At 44.3% G+C, this 19163-nt stretch overlaps 1 protein-coding gene across 2 annotated transcripts in view; it reads left to right on the top strand.

The window, feature by feature from the left end:
* Positions 1 to 19163, top strand: part of CDH17 (cadherin 17) — a 371516-nt gene that overhangs the window by 325953 nt on the left and 26400 nt on the right. For both annotated transcript variants that reach the window (XM_069220475.1, XM_069220476.1), the window contains 2 exons: positions 8006 to 8122; positions 9681 to 9797. In XM_069220475.1, coding sequence (XP_069076576.1) covers positions 8006 to 8122; positions 9681 to 9797 — 234 coding nt within the window. The remainder of the gene's footprint in view (positions 1 to 8005; positions 8123 to 9680; positions 9798 to 19163) is intronic.

The raw sequence follows: 19163 nt of genomic DNA, 5'->3' as shown, positions 1-19163 counted from the left end.
GAGCTGGGGAGTATATTGTGTTGCAATGGAGCAATCAAGCTAGTTTACGCCATGCACAGCTGGTTGTGAAAAGAGTTTGTATATTCCTGCAGTGTGGAAGAACACTGTTGGGCAAGAGGGCCTTCAGAGGGACGGGAGCTGATAGGTCTCTCTCTGGGATGGAATAGGGAAGGTGGGCATCGGGATGATACCAGTGATACGTGTATTGACATTGCACCACCAGGTAGTAAAGCTGGAAGTGTGGGACCCCGAAACCACCCCACTCACACAGGAGAGTTAGGACCTCCCATCCAATGTGCAGATGTCTATCCGCCCATACCAGTCGAATAATCAAGCTGCGGAGTGTCACAAAAAAGGAGTTAGTAACGTCCGTCAGTGGAAAAAGCTCAGACTTACTCCAATTAATATGCAGCCCGGAGAATTCACCAAAGCGAGTCACTTCTTCTAATATTGGTGTAAGGTTCACGTCCAGATGCCGAATGAATAGCAAAATATTGTCTGCATATAGCAACACCAGGAGCGGTCCAGTGGTCCATCGCAATCCCCTGTGGATATGCCCTTCACGTAGGTGGCGCACCAGGGGATCCATTGCCAGAATAAAGAGCAAAGGAGACAGAGGACATCCCTGCTGTGTGCCTCATGTGATAGGGAAGAAGGGGGAGCGCTCTCCATTAAGCCATATGGTTGTTGTGGGCTGCAATACAACAGGGAAATCAGTTTGGTATAGCCTTGGGGGGAACCCGACTTTACTGAGGACAGTGTGTAAAAAGGGGAACTCAAGCAAATCAAAAGCCTTTTCAGCATCCAACAAGACAACCGCCGCCGGAACTTCAGGGGACACTCTGTTTAGCACTGCAAAGACATTGTGAAGATTGATGGAGGTAGAATGGTGTGGAACAAAACCGGACTGAGCAGGGGCTAATCATATCCAACAAGAGGGAGAGACGGGTGGCAATCATTTTGGCTTGAATCTTATAGTCTAAATTAATAAGGGAAAGGGGAGATAAGACCAACAGTCTAGACGGTCCTTACCAGGTTTCTGCAAGAGGGTAATAACCACCTCTCTCGTTGATTCAGGGAGATCCCCGACCTCTAGCATACACTGATATAAGACGAGGGCTAAGAATATCCTTATATTTCTTGTAAAATGCCCTGGTAAACCCATCCAGCCCCAGGCACGCATCCCAGCCAGTGAATCTATTGCCTGCGATGCCTCCTCAGCTGAGAAGAGTTTGCTAAGAAATTGTAGTTTTGCATATGTCAACCAGACCATAGCTGTGCCATCTAGATAGTCTTGCAATGCAGGATCTGGCGGGCCTGTTTTTGGCTGTGTAAAGCTTGGAATAATATTTGAGAAGTTCCACTTGAACCTCAGTGGTGTCAACAGCAATACTGTAATCAGACCTTTTCATTTCCAGTATATGGGACGCAGGGCAGGATGGCCGGATTATCCTGGCCAGTCATCTCCCGGGTCTGTCCCTCTCTCCAGATATGCGGCCCTTTGTATACCTGCCCATATATTGCATCTCCCGTTCTGCCAAAGCATTCAACTCATCAAGCAGAAGCTTACAACGAACGTGTTGGGGGACGACGCCGGTAGCCACCGGTTCACGGTCAATGTCAGCAAGCTGCGCCTCAACCTGTGCAAGACCTTGACCGCGTGCGGGTCATGTGTAGCCATCTGTACAAAAGTAAATATGTAAATAAAGTGCATTGCATAACAGAACAACATTACATCGTACAACCCATATACATGAAACAGCCCTCCAACACCCGGCCTTTAAATGCCACGCGAAACCCACAAAACCCTAGACAGAAGACTTTACAACAGAAGAGCAAATATCTTGGTACTCACCATGGGAGCATGACAACGTAGCCACAGAGCCCTCCCAAGACGCTAATAATGTGTAATGTAGGAGAGGATAACCAAACTATAAAAATCGAGAAAAGACTTGAGTTATAGGCAATAGGGTGGCGAAACAGCGATTATCATTTACTGTTGATGGAGATATTCTGTGTAGTCAGACATGGTGGGGGCATAGCCCAGACTGTCTCATCTAGTCCATTAGGAACAGCTCCATGCTCGAAGTGGGCCCGGCATCCAGATTGTTACAACCATGCATGGAACTGCTGGGCAGTCTGTCCAACCAGGGATGTTACTTGCAGAACATCATGGCATTGTTAGGATTGTCAAAGTATTGCGGTTTGCCGTTCACATCTACTCTCAATCTGGCTGGATTTATCATGTCATAATGAACACCAATAGATCGGAGCGCAGCCTAAACTTCAGAGAATATCCTCCTGACTTCCTGCACTGCAGGCGTAAAATCAGGGTAGAGGGACACGACCGTTCCCTGATACCGCAGGGGGCCTTTTTCTCTGGCGAGCCGGAGTATGGCAGCTTCTCCACACCCCAGATAAACAATATTTTTACAATGATATTCATGTGCCTTGAATATTTTTGTGCACACTATTGTATCATACACCCATCCAGGAGATTAGAGAAGGGGTTCATTGTAGGAGAGACATGAAGGAAATAAGCATGTCAGCTGTGATTTACTGCATGATTATAACTTTATAAATCTGTTAAGAGATATAAATAATCCCTTTCAAAACAGTACCATTTGATTTGATTGATAGTTTCTTTTTATTTATACAGTACAACATACATTACCCAGTGGTTTCTTAGCACTAATCCTAGCGAAACACATGTTGAAATCAAGGGGGGCTAAAGAGGGTCACCAATTACATGAACGTAACATTTCAAGGGCTTCCTTGGAACATATAATCAGGGATTTGTCTTAAAAAAGGGGGAGATCATGTCTTAGTTTAGAAGCGTGATACTAAAAAGTGTGCCCTTTGGTGCAGATCTTCTTTATTTTGCAGATCTGCAGCAGAATCTGACTTGTTGATCTCAAGGTCCACTAACAGTGGTAGTGTTACAGCTGAAGATATGTGTTATAGCAGTCCTCCGTATGAAAGTGTTTAAGGGCCAAGCACAGAATCTTGAATCTCACTCTTTGAATCACTGGTAGCCAATGTAGCCTGTCTTACAACCGAGATGTGGTCATGTTTCCTGAGGATATACATTATTCTGACAGCGACATTTGGAATATGTTGCAGTTTGGCACTTTAAGCTGATGGGAGCCCAGCACAAAGCTCATTACAATAGTTCCTCTGGGCCAATATTCTGGCAGAAACAATAGATGGTCGATCTTTTGCAGTTAGAAAATGTTACATTTTTCTAAAGGGTTTCAGAAGACAGAATTAAGAGTTGGTGATTGTAGGGACTAATTTCTTGGAGATGTTCAGGCATTCCTGATGAGCACCTTTTTTCTAAACTTAAATGCTGAACACTGGGAATTGGTGAAAGATAAGCAATGTGGTCAGTGCAAAGCCAGAATACACCTGTGCATCTATCAAAAACCTAAGTCTGCAGTCAAAATGTGGGTTCAGTTATCACCGAACAGATGGGCAATAGGTCAACTAGAGATAAGCAGTTGCCAATGTCATCCAACATTGACACAAGATAGCATGTGGCATGTCCCAGAACAGATTATGCTCTTTTTGGGCAAAAGTTGCTTAAAGTTGAATTTAAACATATAAGTAAAGGCCTTTATATCCATAAATGTAATAGTCACATGTTATAACTGATTGGCAGGGGCGTACCTTAGTCAGTGAGATTTGAGTATGTGAATCTCAAATTTCCCAACTAAACAAACAGTGGGCTGCAGGGTGAGGGGGTGAGATGACCAAGTTTCAGGATTGACTGCTTCCATGAGGAACAGGGTCAGTAATGATTTCCATTAGGTTGTCCTCCATGTAGAGTGGCACAGTATGCAAAAACAGTGGGTTGGATTGCTACCCCAATCACTTGTCACTGGTTGGACTATTTGCATGCATTCGTCCCAGCACCATTTGGGTGTTTGATTGCAGTAGTATGCCTGGAAACCTGACAGTGGCACAGCTTTCCAAACCTACTACTGACAATGTTTGTGAATTCCAAAGAGCAGAAAATGTGCAAACATTTGAGGAATACTTCAATGGGTGCAAATGAACTTTTTTTGGTAAACCAGTCACTATATATATTTAAGTTCCCACTCCACAAAACGAACAAGTTAAATGAGTGAAATGAGAATGACAAGAAAACACGACACAGACATAGAAGATCCAACTTAGGGCCAAACTACCAAACAGAATGCATTTGGAGGATGTCACACCCCAGCTGTGCCCTTTTTGTCATGAGGCTCAGATCAGGAGGCCAGCAAACTAGCCCTTGGAATCAAGATGAAGTTGCAGGTCCAGTTCCTCTTGCCCAAGCAGGAGGGCAGCAGGCAACAGGTCAGCACAGCAGGGCAGCGGTTATTTTAGAGCAGCAGTCCAGCAGAAAAGCGGTCCTTGTGGTAGCAGAGCAATCTTTCTTCCTGGCAGAGTAGCCACAGGTCCAGAAGCATACTGAAGAGTTGGCGTCTGAAGTCTAACATTTATACACTGTTGTGCCTTTTGAAGTGGGGAAAAGCTTCTAAAGGTATGCCTTTGAAGTACACAGGTGTCCTGCCTTCCTGTCCCTGGCTCCAGATGTAGTACAGGGGGTATGCTTCCTTTTGTGCTGAGACAGGACACAGCTTATTCATGTGCAAGTGGGGCTGTGCCCAGCTCCTCCCTCCCATGCTGCCACTGATGGCCCATCCAGCCACACCTAAGCTCCCATTGTGTGTGGCTGCCTAGGAGGACTACACAAAGCCCAACTGTCAGCTACATCCAGTCATGTGACCCAAAGACAGGCTGCAGGTACCAAATGGCTAAGGTAAGAAGGTGCTAACTTTATAAAAGTGGCATTTTCAGAATTGCAATTTAAAATCTGACTTCACCACAAGTTACGTTTTTAAATTGTGATTCCAGAGACACCAGACATGAATTGGTTAGCTCTTCCCATTTGAAAATTACACTTATCCAATATAATAAGGCAACCCCAGTATTATTCAATGGGAGAGATAGGCCTTGCAGTAGTGAACAATGAATGTCAAAGTTTTTCACTACCAGGACATATAAAACTTAAAAGTACACCTTGTGTTTTTAAATACATTGCACCCTGCCCTTTGGGCTGCCCTGGGCCTTCCCTATGGGTAACTAATATGTATTAGAAAGGAAGTGTTGGGCCTGGCCAAAGTCTTACTTTGCCAGGTCAAAATGGCAGTTTGAACTGCACACACAGGCTCTGCAATGGTAAGCCTGAGACCTGCTGAAGGTGCTTCTTGAGTGGGTGGCACAACCAGTGCTGAAGGCACACTAGCAGCATTTAATTTACAGGCCCTGGGCACATGTGATGCCACCTTACTAGGATCTTACAAGTAAATTAAATATGCCAATTGGGTATAAGCCAATGTTACCATGTGTTAAGGAGAGGGCACAAGCACTTACGCACTGGCTAGCAGTGGTAAAGTTTGAAGAGTCCTAACGCCAGCAAAAGCAAAGTCAGCAAAAAACAGGAGGTATAAAGGCAAAACATTAGGGGGAAACCACCCCACGGAGGCCAAGTCTACTGATATTCAAGAACATATTGTGCAACTGATTTAGTTTCTCAGGCAGGCATTAAATGTATCAACATGTTAAAAGTTACCAATAGCAGAGTCAGAGTCAAGCTTTCTTTTCATTTTCTGCTCATATCTCAGGACTGAGCAAGACACTTGAGGCTGATTAATCTCAGGAAGGCCCATGCACACTTGATAAGATGATGATCATACCAAGTGACTGGAAGAACTGCTAAGTGTTGTCTGGCTCCTAATGGACCAAAGACCAGATCTAGGGTGGTTCTTGCTGTGTACGTACATTCTTGGTCTACAGAAGAAGGATTAAGGCTGTTGAATCCCGTGCCAGAATGTACTAATTTAGGTTTGTTAAACTGCCTAGATGAATGTTAAAAGCACCCAGAAAAGATTACAAAAGAACTACTCTAACCAGCTCTAAGAAGGCCAACCTGTTTTAGAATCGGGAATGGGCGGGCAATAGGTAAGGTCAGAGTTTCATGAGAGAGCTTTTGATATTAGTAGCCAACGAGGACTCCCAGCGTCAGGAATAGGATCCCCTGTGTGCATGCTCATTTTTTTTTCTCATGGACACAGCCCCCCCCCCCCAAAAAAAAGTCTGGTGGTAATATATTCCTTTTCCCACTCATGAAAATTATTTAAATCAGCCCTTGGCTGGAGTAAAAATATTATTGTTTCCAGAGTGGAAAGGAGAATGAGAGAATTTAGTGAGTGGTCACAGACGAACATGTTTGTGGGTACGCCCACTTTCTCACCCCTTCAGTGGGATTTACATATTTGGAAAACTCCACACTTGTGGCAAAGGTCTCCCTACACATCATTTGTCTTTTTTTACCAGGAATCTCTTTCTTAAATCCTGCCAGGTGTAAAACGGGTAAATTTAGACATAAACCTATGTCTACAGCCGAATGTACTTTGGTTAACAGGGCCCTAAATATTTCATTAAAAGATCAGTACTTTTTCATTTGTTTGTAGTCATGTTAAAGAGAGTTTTTCTTGCATGCAGTTGTCACGCAGTAAAGACAAATTAAGCTGCTCTGCATTTGTCAAACTATTTTGAGAGGTACGGCAATATAGGTTTTGAATATCTGTTCTATTTACTTTAGAGGGGGTACCTGGTCTCTTCTGAACTGTTGTTTGCAAGCCTCAAAGTGTTCAGTCTGAAACTTGGAAAGGAGGAGATGCTATCGAAACATATGTGATTACACTTCCTTAAGGAACAAACATGATGTAATGACACGATGCGTAATGCGCGAGGCTGGATACTGGTGGGAAATTAGTATATTCAACGGGTGAAGACGATAAAGAATGACTTCTTTTAACAATCTAAGGCAGAACAATGAGTGGTCGGGACTGAATATCGACATGTATAATGTGCTGAAGAACGAGTTACATGATTTGCCTTCTTTTGAAGGGAACATTTCTGGTCAGACTTATATTTGATACACTTGAATTAAGGGAAAGTCTCCTTTGAAGTCTTCACCGATTTGTTACCATTTATTTATTTTATGGTTTGGAGTATGTGCTGTTGGCTAATGTTGAAAAAAAGTTGGAAATGGAGTCAGACGTTCAGTGGGGAGCTGTTCCCAGATATTTGGAGAAACTATGGGCCTGGTGCACACAGAATGCGTGGGGCCTGAATATCATTTCCAACATGGAGCTGAAAAACGTTTTGGGGGTAGTATACAACTCTCCAGTAAAGTAGCTGAAAGGGGTTTATTGGGATTTGCTCCTTGTTAAAGACATTAAGTGGTTTGCTTCATTTTTTGCGTCTTTTCTTTTTATAAGATCTTCATAGGATTATGTCTTAGAGTGAACTGTGTTTGCGGTTGGGACTTTAAGTTGGATATCAGAATGATCATTTTTAATGCTGGTCCTTGTGTCAAGGTTTTACACCCAGATAAGAATAATTGGAAAACTTGCGAAATCTGTGACCATGTGTAAGAACCTTGTTCTGCAGCATTGGAATAGTACATCTAGGCAGCTAGGACGATGCTGGATTCAAGGAATGGGTCTCTAGCCTTCTACATAAAATTTGTTTTAGACATCTAGAAGGGTTATGATTACATTTGACAGTACTTGGAATTATTGTAAGAAGTTATATCCACAAATCTGGGAGAGTAAGTTGTTACTTGTTCTACTCACTCCAGTTTCAATGTTTTCTTTCTCCCTACAATGCTGTTTTTTTCCTAAAATACTTATTGGGTTTCTGAACTCATATTACTCTGCTGGGTGTCGTTTACACATTTTCGTATACATTTTTTGTTTAATAAATTGTAACTATATATAACAATAAACATAGAGATGGTGGCGCTGAAAAAAATGTTCACAAGTATTATAACATTGCTAATGCTGATAATGTTGCGGAAGTGTACATGACAATGTTTTCAAATATTGTTCACATTTGTGGAACAAATGTGTTTAATGTTTACATTTATATGGTTTGAAATCTCTTACAGTGACTCATGCCCTCCTTACAATGAAGCACCAGGATTTTGAGATGAAACTCCATCAAGTCCCAATAAAAATTAAAGACCGAGGGAATCCGCCTAAGGAAGGAAAGGTCTATGTTCGAGGTACTGTGCAGTTTTCAGGATATCATCCTCATTACAATAAGATAAACACTCATGACTTTACTTTTTAACCTTTATTGTTCCATTACAGTTCAGTGTTTTTAGTAAGTTCTATATTTAGTTCCATAGCGCCGTGAAACTTTGGTGGAGGTGTGTTGATTGATAAACGCATTTTAACATAACATATAATTACCTTGCATATTGAAGTAATGCTATGCATTTATGTTAGCTAATGCCAGTTCTAGCTTTGTAGTGAGAAACCCTCTAACACCATAGTTATAGTTGTAGGCAGAATCCGAGGCCTGAAATAATGATTGGCATAGCTTGGATGCCATGCACCCTCAAGAGGCAATATCCCCACAGAGTACAAAAACAGCCATAACTGGGGAACTGAAGGCCCTTCACACCACCTGGCCCTTTTGCCAAATAATAATGATGGTGTGGCTACTGCTAACCAAGGATGGGGACATTTTTCTGAACACTGCCATATGCACTCCTCTGATGGAACTCTTTCTGTTTCAGCAGTCGCCAGGTTGAAAGGGGCTGTGATTCTATCGTTCACGTACATTAGTGCCCACTGCTACACATCTGTTCGCACAGAATCAGTGAACATGTAAATGTTCTAATAAACAGTTGTTATTGTCAATAGTTAATATCAATATGTTCAAATCACTCTCCCTCACCCTCTAGCCCAAAGAATTGAAACATCTTGCTCAGGGCATAGTTATCCATAGTGCAGCAGGAGCAGTGCCACCGGGTCGAATGGTGAGAGGGGTCTACTTCGACCTAAATATAGTTGTTTATTTCTACCAGACCACGAGGTAGGGCCCATTTTTTTTGCTTGTATTAGGGCTCGGTGTCACCCTGGCTACACCACTGATTCTAATGCCCTCCTCTTGCTCATGTTCTACCTGCTGAACTCTACCATCTCCTCTCATATGTCTCAATTCAAGCTGTGGTTCTTTGCTGCATTGGTGGGAGGTTGGAAGATCTGTTGCCATTACCACAAACAAGTTCACCCTCTATGCAGCGCCTAATTTGTAAAAGAACAAGTGTAGGATCCCAAAGGTTTTCTCAGGAGCCCGCCACCAGCACTGCTGAATGCCCAAGCAACCCTAGTGTTCATTACACTTCCTTTCGTTTCCATCCACCACCTCACACGCCCTGCCCCAGTATCACACTCTTGCAGGCCATTTGTGTCCCCACGTTCTCCCTTTGTCACTGTGTTTCTGTCTCCCTCTTCCAGTTCTAGGCCGCTTTGCTGCCTTTCACTGTCTAGTTGAGCGTCAAAGTCTGATGGTGCAAAATAAGTCCTGCTTCCAAAAACAGAGTGCTGGTGGGCCCCATCCGCAACCGCCAGCTCAATTTAAGCAGTGCTACAGGTCCAGGAGGATACCACCTTGCATGTCACAACTGAAGCACAAGACCCTCCGAGCACACTCACACAAGCTTGCTGCAAAACCAGCCTCAAGCTTCTGGGATAATTCGCAATGTGCAGTAGCAAAACTTGCTAATGCAAGAGATGCCATAAATGTAATAGGCCTGCGTTTGTCCTTTTCAGTGAATGTATGCAGCTGCACCGAAGCAAGGCAGTGCCTCAGAGAAGAGCCTCCAGCATCAAAGTTTCCATCGGTCGGAATGGCCGTCGGCATCCTGGTCGGAGTCCTGGCGTTCATTGGTAGGTATCAGTGTTCATCGAAGACTCTGCTTTGCAGGATCACACGGGAATCAGCCAGAATCCCTACCCAGTCTACATTACAGGCCACAACAAAACAAATACTACATTTAACAATACTTTTTGCAATAGTAAACGCGCAAGTGTACTGCTACGCCAAACGTAAATTCCCTGATTGTTGCTCATTGTAAAGTAGCAGAATTCTGGAGTCAGTGAATTGTTCATTCCCTCATATTACATTAATGTAGGTGCAGATACAGTAAGGGCCTGATTACAAGTGAACCAATACTCTCCAACTCCTGCCAAAACCCTTTTCTGCAGGGTCAGAATTACGTAATGCGAATGATATTTTACCCTGTAATTACTGGGTGTGATATATTCTATACCCTGCTAAATCTCAGCAAGTCGAACCTGACGTATTCACTTGAAGATGCAATTCTGGCGCGGCAAGCAAAACAATGTGCAGCTATTCTCCATTATTAAGGGAGTGCCTGTAATGATGGTTACTTACTGCACTCGATAAATTCACCCCCGTGTTGATTTTATGGAGTGCGAGTGATTTCCCATCTCCTTTGGGCCTGTCCTATTGAGGGGTTAAACTATGCAGCTTTTATGAAATAAAAAGGTCTGTGGGCCAGGGCACAATGTGATTCATCAGAATGTTTAATTCGCTTTCTGTCTTTAAAAAGTATCCTTCTAGTAGTAGAAATATGGTGCCCGATTCACAAAGGGACTTTACGTGTAGTAAAGTTACCAGTGCTTCGCCGCCCTGGTGGCAGAATTTCTTCACTCGGGGCAAAATCTCCGCACGGTGCACTCTCTGCAGATGCCATGCGGAGATTCCTCCCCCATTGCGGAGACTCCGCACTCGTTACTTTACTACAAGTAATTCCCTTTGTGAATCGGGCCTATCTAGTAGCCGCAACTGCCAAGACAGGTTATTGGGTTGAAACACATATTAAATTAATTTTCGCACAAGCTACAGATATGTTTCAATTTGTGTGAAAGTACGAATCCTGGTCAATTTCCTCCATATTTCGGGCCAAGGTGCTATTTTCTATGAAACAGAAGGAAAATCTGTTACAATTAGATACCTATAAAAAGATCAGAGGGTCTCATGTGAGAGCCTTGGGAGTTTTCTGCTGGCCCACCATGGCAGCAAAGGCTTCCTATCGGGCAGATGGGGTTCTCTCTCTGCCATTTTTGATACACTTGCTGAGCAATCTTTTTTTTTTTACTTCTGAAAGCAAACTCCTAAAATGGGAGTTTGTTGTCAGAAAATAAAACCAACAACGGATCTGGCGCAGATTGACTTTTCTCCCTGAACACAGGAAAAACAGTAAGGTTGAGGGCCACCACAGATATTTGCAACTTCTTCAAAAAAGTATTTCGAAAGCTTGTTAGATAAGTCCACTGAGGTCTGTTCTTTGTACTCCATCAGCGGGCTTCCACCTAAAATTGTGCAAGTCTTCCCCTCCCGCTGCCTGTGAAAAACATCCCCCGATGAAGGGTTTGTCCAAAACTTCACTGGGGTTCAAGGGTGCAAGTATGATTAGACTGAAATTCTAATAATTTTGAATACATGGATTGATGGGAAAACAAAAATAGGAATATAACCTAATGAATTAAGAATTTGGGACGAAGCAAGCATGTAAAATATGATTGTAGCATAAACTGCACAAAGCTGTGCAGCAGAATGCAACTTAGACTTGTGCTACGGATCAGATAACAGCCAGGACTGGCGTAAGTTCGGACACAGGCACTGGGCCAGCTGGCAGTCATACCAACAGTAGCATAGGAAGGGGATGTTGGAATGGATGAATGAACTTATAAAGCACAGCAGTTTCATACGGGCATCCTGGTGTTGGGGGGGGGGGGGGGCAGGAGCTGCTGGGAGAATGAAGAAGAGTGTAATATATTTCAGAATGAAGGGGGGTTGAGGCACCCAAAGCAAGGGCTACAAGAGTCTGAATTGAGGGAGTGCTGAAGACTCATAAAGGGAAGGGACGCTTCAGCAGCTTGAAGCGGACAAGGGATGCAGAAACCTGGATTATGATGCCTTATGGGTCTAAACTAAAGAAATGCTGCATGTTCCAGAATGAAGTGGGTGGACACACAGAGAGGATGTGCTGCATGTGGGGATGCTAATAGAGCTGTACAGAGGACTGCAGGACACAGGGAGAATGAGTGCTGCCAGAACCGAGATGGATTGGTCTGGGTGGAGGGAGGGTTGCAGGATCCTGGAGGTAGAGAGCTGCTGCAGGAGCCTGATCGTAGGAAGCACTAGATATGCAGTAATATAATAAGGAGAGAAAGCAATACATGATTCTGAAGGGAGGGCGGAAACGCTGCGAGTGCGTTAATGACAGTGAGATTCAGATGATGACAAGGTGTCTCAGTGACAATTCGAGGCAGTATTCTAAAGTACCACTTTATTCCTGTGCCTGCAGATAAAATTTCAGCAGCAGAAACCACAACAACATCCTTTTTTCTCTGCTCCCCTCTTTTATCTCACACTCCAGTGCTCCATGCATCATCACATAAACCTTTACCAAGAAGCCCACAGGACAAGAGACTGATGGTAGGTGGTTTGCATCCAAGGCAAACCGTATCATGCTCCATTACGGCTCAGTCAGTTGGGCTATTTTACTGCTGGTTCAATTTCTGATTTTGGAGATAGTTTCTGTGCTTCATCTTCATAGATTATACCAATAAAGGATTTTTTTACACTGGCACATCATAAGTAAGTTTGCCATTCAAGGTTTCACACATAAGCAATGGAAACTTCACACTTAAGCACATCACAAACATGCAAAGGTTAAGCCTAAGTAGATTTTAAATGTGGTAACTGTGCATGTGCTAGACTTTGATGTTTGGCACCCAGGGCCCAGAGCCCCTGCAGTGCTGGGAAGTCCCCTATCCCAGATGCCCCCCCAAACCATCAAGGGGACTCCTATTCAGCCTGAGATCAATGACTATCTGTGAGATATGGGAGACTCAGGCTCCCCTCATCACATTCTGCAGGGGGAGGGGCTCCATCATTATTGATAATGCCAGTGTTGCCACCGTCTGTAAAGTGGCATTTTTTCATGAAGCTCCCTCCTACTAACACGATAAATAAAAGAAAGCAATTGTAATGGAGTGGATAGGTTGGGAGTTGTAGTCCTTTTCTAAAAAAATAAACTAATGTTGCAGACTTTAATACAAATAATTATTCTTTGCCAATGGTATCCCTTTTGTGAAAGTCCTGAAGACTTCATTACCCAGACTAAGGGAAATTTGGGCGCAATTTATTTTTTTAAGGTAAAGCAGCGTTGTCTGGAAATAATAGTAACACATATAGTAACAACAACTAGTAATATAAATCAAAGACACATTTAAGCATATCAAGTTATGAATAAGAAACAAGCTGCTAATGATATGATCCATGCCCTGAAGTGCCTGGGTTCTGGGGTGAGGTGTATGAAGCAAAAGAAAGTTGGGGAAATTATGCTAGAGCATTATAGGCAGACATACAGTCGAAATCAAGTGGTAGATCCAGAAGCTCTAGAATTTTTTTTATCTGGACTTACTATCCCTTGCTTTTCTAAGGAGGATAATGAAAATATCATTCTTCCTTTTACTAAAGATGAGCTGGTAGAGGTAATTAAAAGCCTCCCAAATGGGAAGGTTTGTGGTCCTGATGGCCTCACTGTGGAATTTTTCAAATCCTTTTTGAGGTATTGGCAGAGTATTTTTTATTGGTAGTTAATACAATGCTGAAGGGGGCACTATTTTGACATTGTTCCCTCCAGAAAATGTGGTTAGTTTCTTGAGAAAATGAAAAGATGGGGAAGACCCTAACTCGTACCATCCAATTACTTTATTAAATTCTGATTACAAAGTAATTATGAAGCTTTTGGCTAATCGGTTTAATCAGATAGCAGCTAAAGTAATTCATCATGACCAGAATGGCTTTATTGCTGGAAGTCAATTGCCAATGAATACACATTATTTAGCTGAAGCGTTGGGCTATTTTACTGCAAATAGAATCCCTACTGTGATCCCTGGATGCAGAAAAGGCCTTTGACCTCGTGGTCTGGGAAATGGTATTTCACATCTTAGCTAAATTTGGGGTCCTTTCCCAGATCATGGGGTTGGTGCATAGGATATACCGGAACGCTGAAGCTCATATTATAATCAGAGGTGGGTAAATTACAAATTTGTTGAGGGACTCAGCAGGGCTCATTTATTGGGGAATAAACGAGGGGAGGAAGGAGAGAGGGAAGGATATCAAAGAGAAAACCAATGGGCAACAATATCATGCAATATATGAATAATTAAATACAAGTTGAAAAATGGATATTAATATTGAGAAACAATATTGAGAAAGAATGGCAGGGAGATAAAACATCTTATGGCAGTTTAAAGTTTTCAGATGAAATACAATTAGTATAGTTATGAAGAGCAGTATCTAAAAAAGGTGTTAATGGTAACCATTATGACTCTCTACTTAACAGAAGGGCAGTACAATGACGCAAAGGCAGTATCTAACCTATGATAATGATAAACATTATACCCCCAAACTCTATAAGACATATTAGATGAGCATTTCCAATTCAGAGTAATTTGTTGAAAAGCAGAGCTAACATGAGATCTAATAGCTTCAAATTATCAAGGTCTGAGTTGATGTCTTTGGATAAACTACCTAAGAAAAAGTGTCAAGGAAGATAATTAGGACTGGAAATGAAAAATTGAGGCTAGTTGGAACCAAACCTTTCCCCAAAAAGAATCAGTAGAAGGGCAATGGAATAATAGATGTATGAGATCCCCATTAGGAAGATTGCATGACCAACATTTCATAATTGAGGTCGTGGAAAATTTAGCAGTGGGGGAGTGGGGTAAAATGAAGTCTTGTTATTAAAAAAAAGCAGTGATTGTGAAATAGAGGCTGTTCTAGAAATCTTGTGAATCCTATCCCATATCTTGTTCCAGAAGGGGATAGTCAAGGTACATTCCAATCCAATTCCCATTGAATTTCTACCTCAGTTTTAGGCCTTGGCGTAGTGGAGGAGAAGATATTTAGGCACAAAGGCGCGAGGGGCATTAAACAATTGTTGGAATTGTGAGAAAGAAAGAGTATCATTAGAAAATAAATCCTTGACCCATACTATACCCTTTTGTCTCTAGGATTTCCAAAATAAGGACGTATTATTAATAGTGATGAGATTATTATATCAAAGAGGAGAGTGTAGGAAAGAGTTACGAGTTAAGATTTGTGACTGATGATAAGGTGTTGGTAGGGCACAAGTATAAAATAGTAATCGAAGATCGTAACAAAGAACCGTACCTAGAAGCCTGCCTCAAGTAGAAAGCTTTATAGTATAAGCAGAAATCTGGGAAATTAACCCCACCCTCCTGCTTAGATTTCCGAAGATGACTAAATGAAATTCTAGACTTTTTACTACTCCAAAGTAATCTTGAATCCAGTTTTTTTTAAATGTAACAGGTATATATACTGGAGTCATGGATAAAATATATAAAATGATAGGTGAAATCATCATTTTGATGGAGTCAAGACGACCCACCAGGAAAGATACAGAGGATTCCATGATGAGAGGAGTGTATCAACCTTATCTAAACAATCATTTATATTCACAGTAATAGAGTCCTTAATGGAAGGAGTAAACCAGATACCCAAATATTTGATCTTGGTGTATCTAAAACAAAATTTAGTTTTATCATTTATCTTATACCCTGTTACTGAGGAAAATCCTATCTTGTGGAACAATGCAGGAACAGAATGTTTGGGATTAGAAAGAAGGAGTATATTGTCACCATAGGCAGTAAGTTCCAAGTGTGTATCTCCATAACAGTATCCATCAATTACAGTGTTAATTCTAATAAGGGATAAAAAGGGTTCAAGAGCCAGTATAAACAAAAGGGACGGGGGGTAATAGACAGCCTTGGCGAATTCCAAGCCTCAGTGGAAAGTAGCTGGCAACTTTCCCATTAACAAGAACAGACAGATGGGGGATTGATGGAGTAGACAGATAAGCGAGATGGGGGGACCCAGCCTGTGCCAAGACAAGGATTTAAGTAGAAAAGGATCAATCTATATGATTAAATGCTTTCTCTGCATCTAAAGAAATCGCAGCTAGAAAATAAGAAAGAGAGGAAGCTTTGTTCAATACATTTAAGAATAATCCAGAGTTATCAGATGCAAGTCTACCTTTGACAATTTCAGATTGTTCCTTACCTGTTATCAAAGGCAAAAAGGGATCAAGGCGTAAAGCTAACAACTAGGCAATGATTTTATAATCCACACTAACCAGAGAAATTGGTCTGAAGTTCTTACAGAAAGTTGGGGCCTTGCCCTTTTTATGGATAAGATAGATAGTGGCCTTTTGAAAGGTACCACTAGTGGATACAGAGCTTGAGAAGATTTGAAAAAGATGCAATGATCTGGGAAGCAAAACATTGGAGAAGTGAAGGAAAAATTCAACTGTGAAATCATCTGGTCCAGGGGTTTTACCCTTCTTAAGGGATTGGAAAGCTTGAAGAATTTCTGACAAAGAAATATCAGTTTCTAGGAGAAAAATCAATTTGTCCATAATTAGGCTTCTTAACTTCTTTTCAATGGGCATCAATCTGAGCTGGGTGGGCTGGAGAGTCAGAGTGTAAAGAGTCTTGTAATACTTGACAAAATCAGTCAAAATCTCATTGTCCTTAAAAACAGAGTCTAGTGTGCAGTGTTGTTTCCTAATCTTTATGTAATTAACTAGAAATGTCCCCATTTTATTGCAACCACCATAGTAGCGGCACAACTACGAAGTAAAAAAGAAGTCTTGACCGTAGAGATTTTATTAAAATGCAATTTTGCATTCATAAGTTTTTGCAAATCAGGCACGGAAGAGGAAGAGGAAGAATAATGTTGGTGTTCTAGGCGTTTAATGTTTGATAATAGGGATTGATGTGGTTTAATATAGGAATTTGTCTTTTTGGAGACAAAGGCCCTCATTCTGACCCTGGCGGTCTGTGATAAAGCGGCGGCCAAGCCGCCAACAGGCCGGCGGTCTAAAATATGCAATTCTGACCCTGGCGGGAACCGCCAACACAGCCCGCCGTATTAACACTCCGCCCGCCACGGCGGTACAAACAAACAGCGCGGCAGTCCCCGCCAACAGCCAGGCGGCAGACAATGTACCGCCCACCCTATCACGACCCACCAATCCGCCACCTTTTCCGGGGCGGGAGCACCGCCGATAAGAACACGGCGGAAACAGACTACGAACGGGAAAACGCTCACCTCTACGCACTCCACGCGAGATTCCGGCAGTATGGAACCAGAGTTGCAGGTCATCCCCGCACTCCTATACCTGCTCATATACCAGGAGCACGCCCGGCGGCGCGGAAGACATCGGTGAGTACTGCACCTACGACACAGGGGAGGGAAAAGATTACCGGCACACACCCACCCACCCACACCCACTACAACACACACATCAATGCATTCCCACAGATCACTGTCACAACCCACAAACCACCCCCCTCCGAAATAATGCAAAGACCAAAATAAGAGATCATAAACGGGCAGATATATTGAAATATGTACACCAGTAATCCCAATAAATAAATTAACTATGTACAAAATATACACAGCTACTAAATGTAGTCCAACCACTGTCCGTGGATCACAGGGGTCCTGTGCAAAGGGGCAAGGCCCAGTCCCATGACAAGAACTCCACGGAGAGAACACTGCAGGGGCATCAGAAAGAAAATAGGACAGGCACCTCAGGGGGAAGGGAAGGGGGGGCACCTCAGCCACTTGAGTACACGACGCCAGATCCACGAGGGGACTCCATGACCACTGGGCCATCCTGGGGAGTGCTAAGCCACAGTCCAAACAGTCCATACAGTGGGTGGCCTGCCCACTGGGCCATCCTGGGGAGTGCAAAGCCACAGTCCATACAGTCCATACAGTGGGTGGCCTGCCCACTGGGCCATCCTGGGGAGTGCAAAGCCACAGTCCATACAGTCCATACAGTGGGTGGCCTGCCCACTGGGCCATTCTGGGGAGTGCAAAGCCACAGTCCATACAGTCCATACAGTGGGTGGCCTGCCCACTGGGCCATCCTGGGGAGTGCAAAGCCACTGTCCATACAGTCCATACAGTGGGTGGCCTGCCCACTGGGCCATCCTGGGGAGTGCAAAGCCACTGTCCATACAGTCCATACAGTGGGTGGCCTGCCCACTGGGCCATCCTGGGGAGAGCAAAGCCACAGTCCAAACAGTCCATACAGTGGGTGGCCTGCCCACTGGGCCATTCTGGGGAGTGCAAAGCCACAGTCCATACAGTCCATACAGTGGGTGGCCTGCCCACTGGGCCATCCTGGGGAGTGCAAAGCCACTGTCCATACAGTCCATACAGTGGGTGGCCTGCCCACTGGGCCATCCTGGGGAGTGCAAAGCCACTGTCCACACAGTCCATACAGTGGGTGGCCTGCCCACTGGGCCATCCTGGGGAGAGCAAAGCCACAGTCCAAACAGTCCATACAGTGGGTGGCCTGCCCACTGGGCCATCCTGGGGAGAGCAAAACCACAGTCCATACAGTCCATACAGTGGGTGGCCTGCCCACTGGGCCATCCTGGGGAGTGCAAAGCCACGGTCCATACAGTCCATAACAGACCCCACTGCCACTGGAGGAGGCAAGTTGGCCAGAGGACATCCTGCAGCCCTGCCCGAGATAGATCCTGCCCTGCCACGTCTGCCAAAGGGCCAGCGGTTCTTGCCTTGAAGGGCCCAGTTCAGCGGTTCTTGAGACGGCGGGGCCCAGCGGAGCGGTGCTTGAGACGGCGGGCCCAGTTCAGCGGTTCTTGAGACGGCGGGGCCCAGTTCAGCGCTCCTTGCCTTAAAGGGCCCAGTTCAGCGGTTCTTGAGACGGCGGGGCCCAGCGGAGCGGTGCTTGAGACGGCGGGGCCCAGTTCAGCGGTTCTTGAGACGGCGGGGCCCAGTTCAGCGCTCCTTGCCTTGAAGGGCCCAGTTCAGCGGTTCTTGAGACGGCGGGGCCCAGCGGAGCGGTGCTTGAGACGGCGGGGCCCAGTTCAGCGGTTCTTGAGACGGCGGGGCCCAGTTCAGCGCTCCTTGCCTTGAAGGGCCCAGTTCAGCGGTTCTTGAGACGGCGGGGCCCAGTTCAGCGCTCCTTGCCTTGAAGGGCCCAGTTCAGCGGTTCTTGAGACGGCGGGGCCCAGCGGAGCGGTTCTTGAGACGGCGGGGCCCAGTTCAGCGCTCCTTGCCTTGAAGGGCCCAGTTCAGCGGTTCTTGAGACGGCGGGGCCCAGCGGAGCGGTTCTTGAGACGGCGGGGCCCAGTTCAGCGCTCCTTGCCTTG

This window comes from Pleurodeles waltl, chromosome 2_2 (genome assembly GCF_031143425.1).
Source record: "Pleurodeles waltl isolate 20211129_DDA chromosome 2_2, aPleWal1.hap1.20221129, whole genome shotgun sequence".
Taxonomy (NCBI): Eukaryota; Metazoa; Chordata; class Amphibia; order Caudata; family Salamandridae; genus Pleurodeles; species Pleurodeles waltl.
The sequence above is the reverse complement of the archived record's forward strand: the minus strand, read 5'-3'. Positions and strand labels throughout refer to the sequence as shown.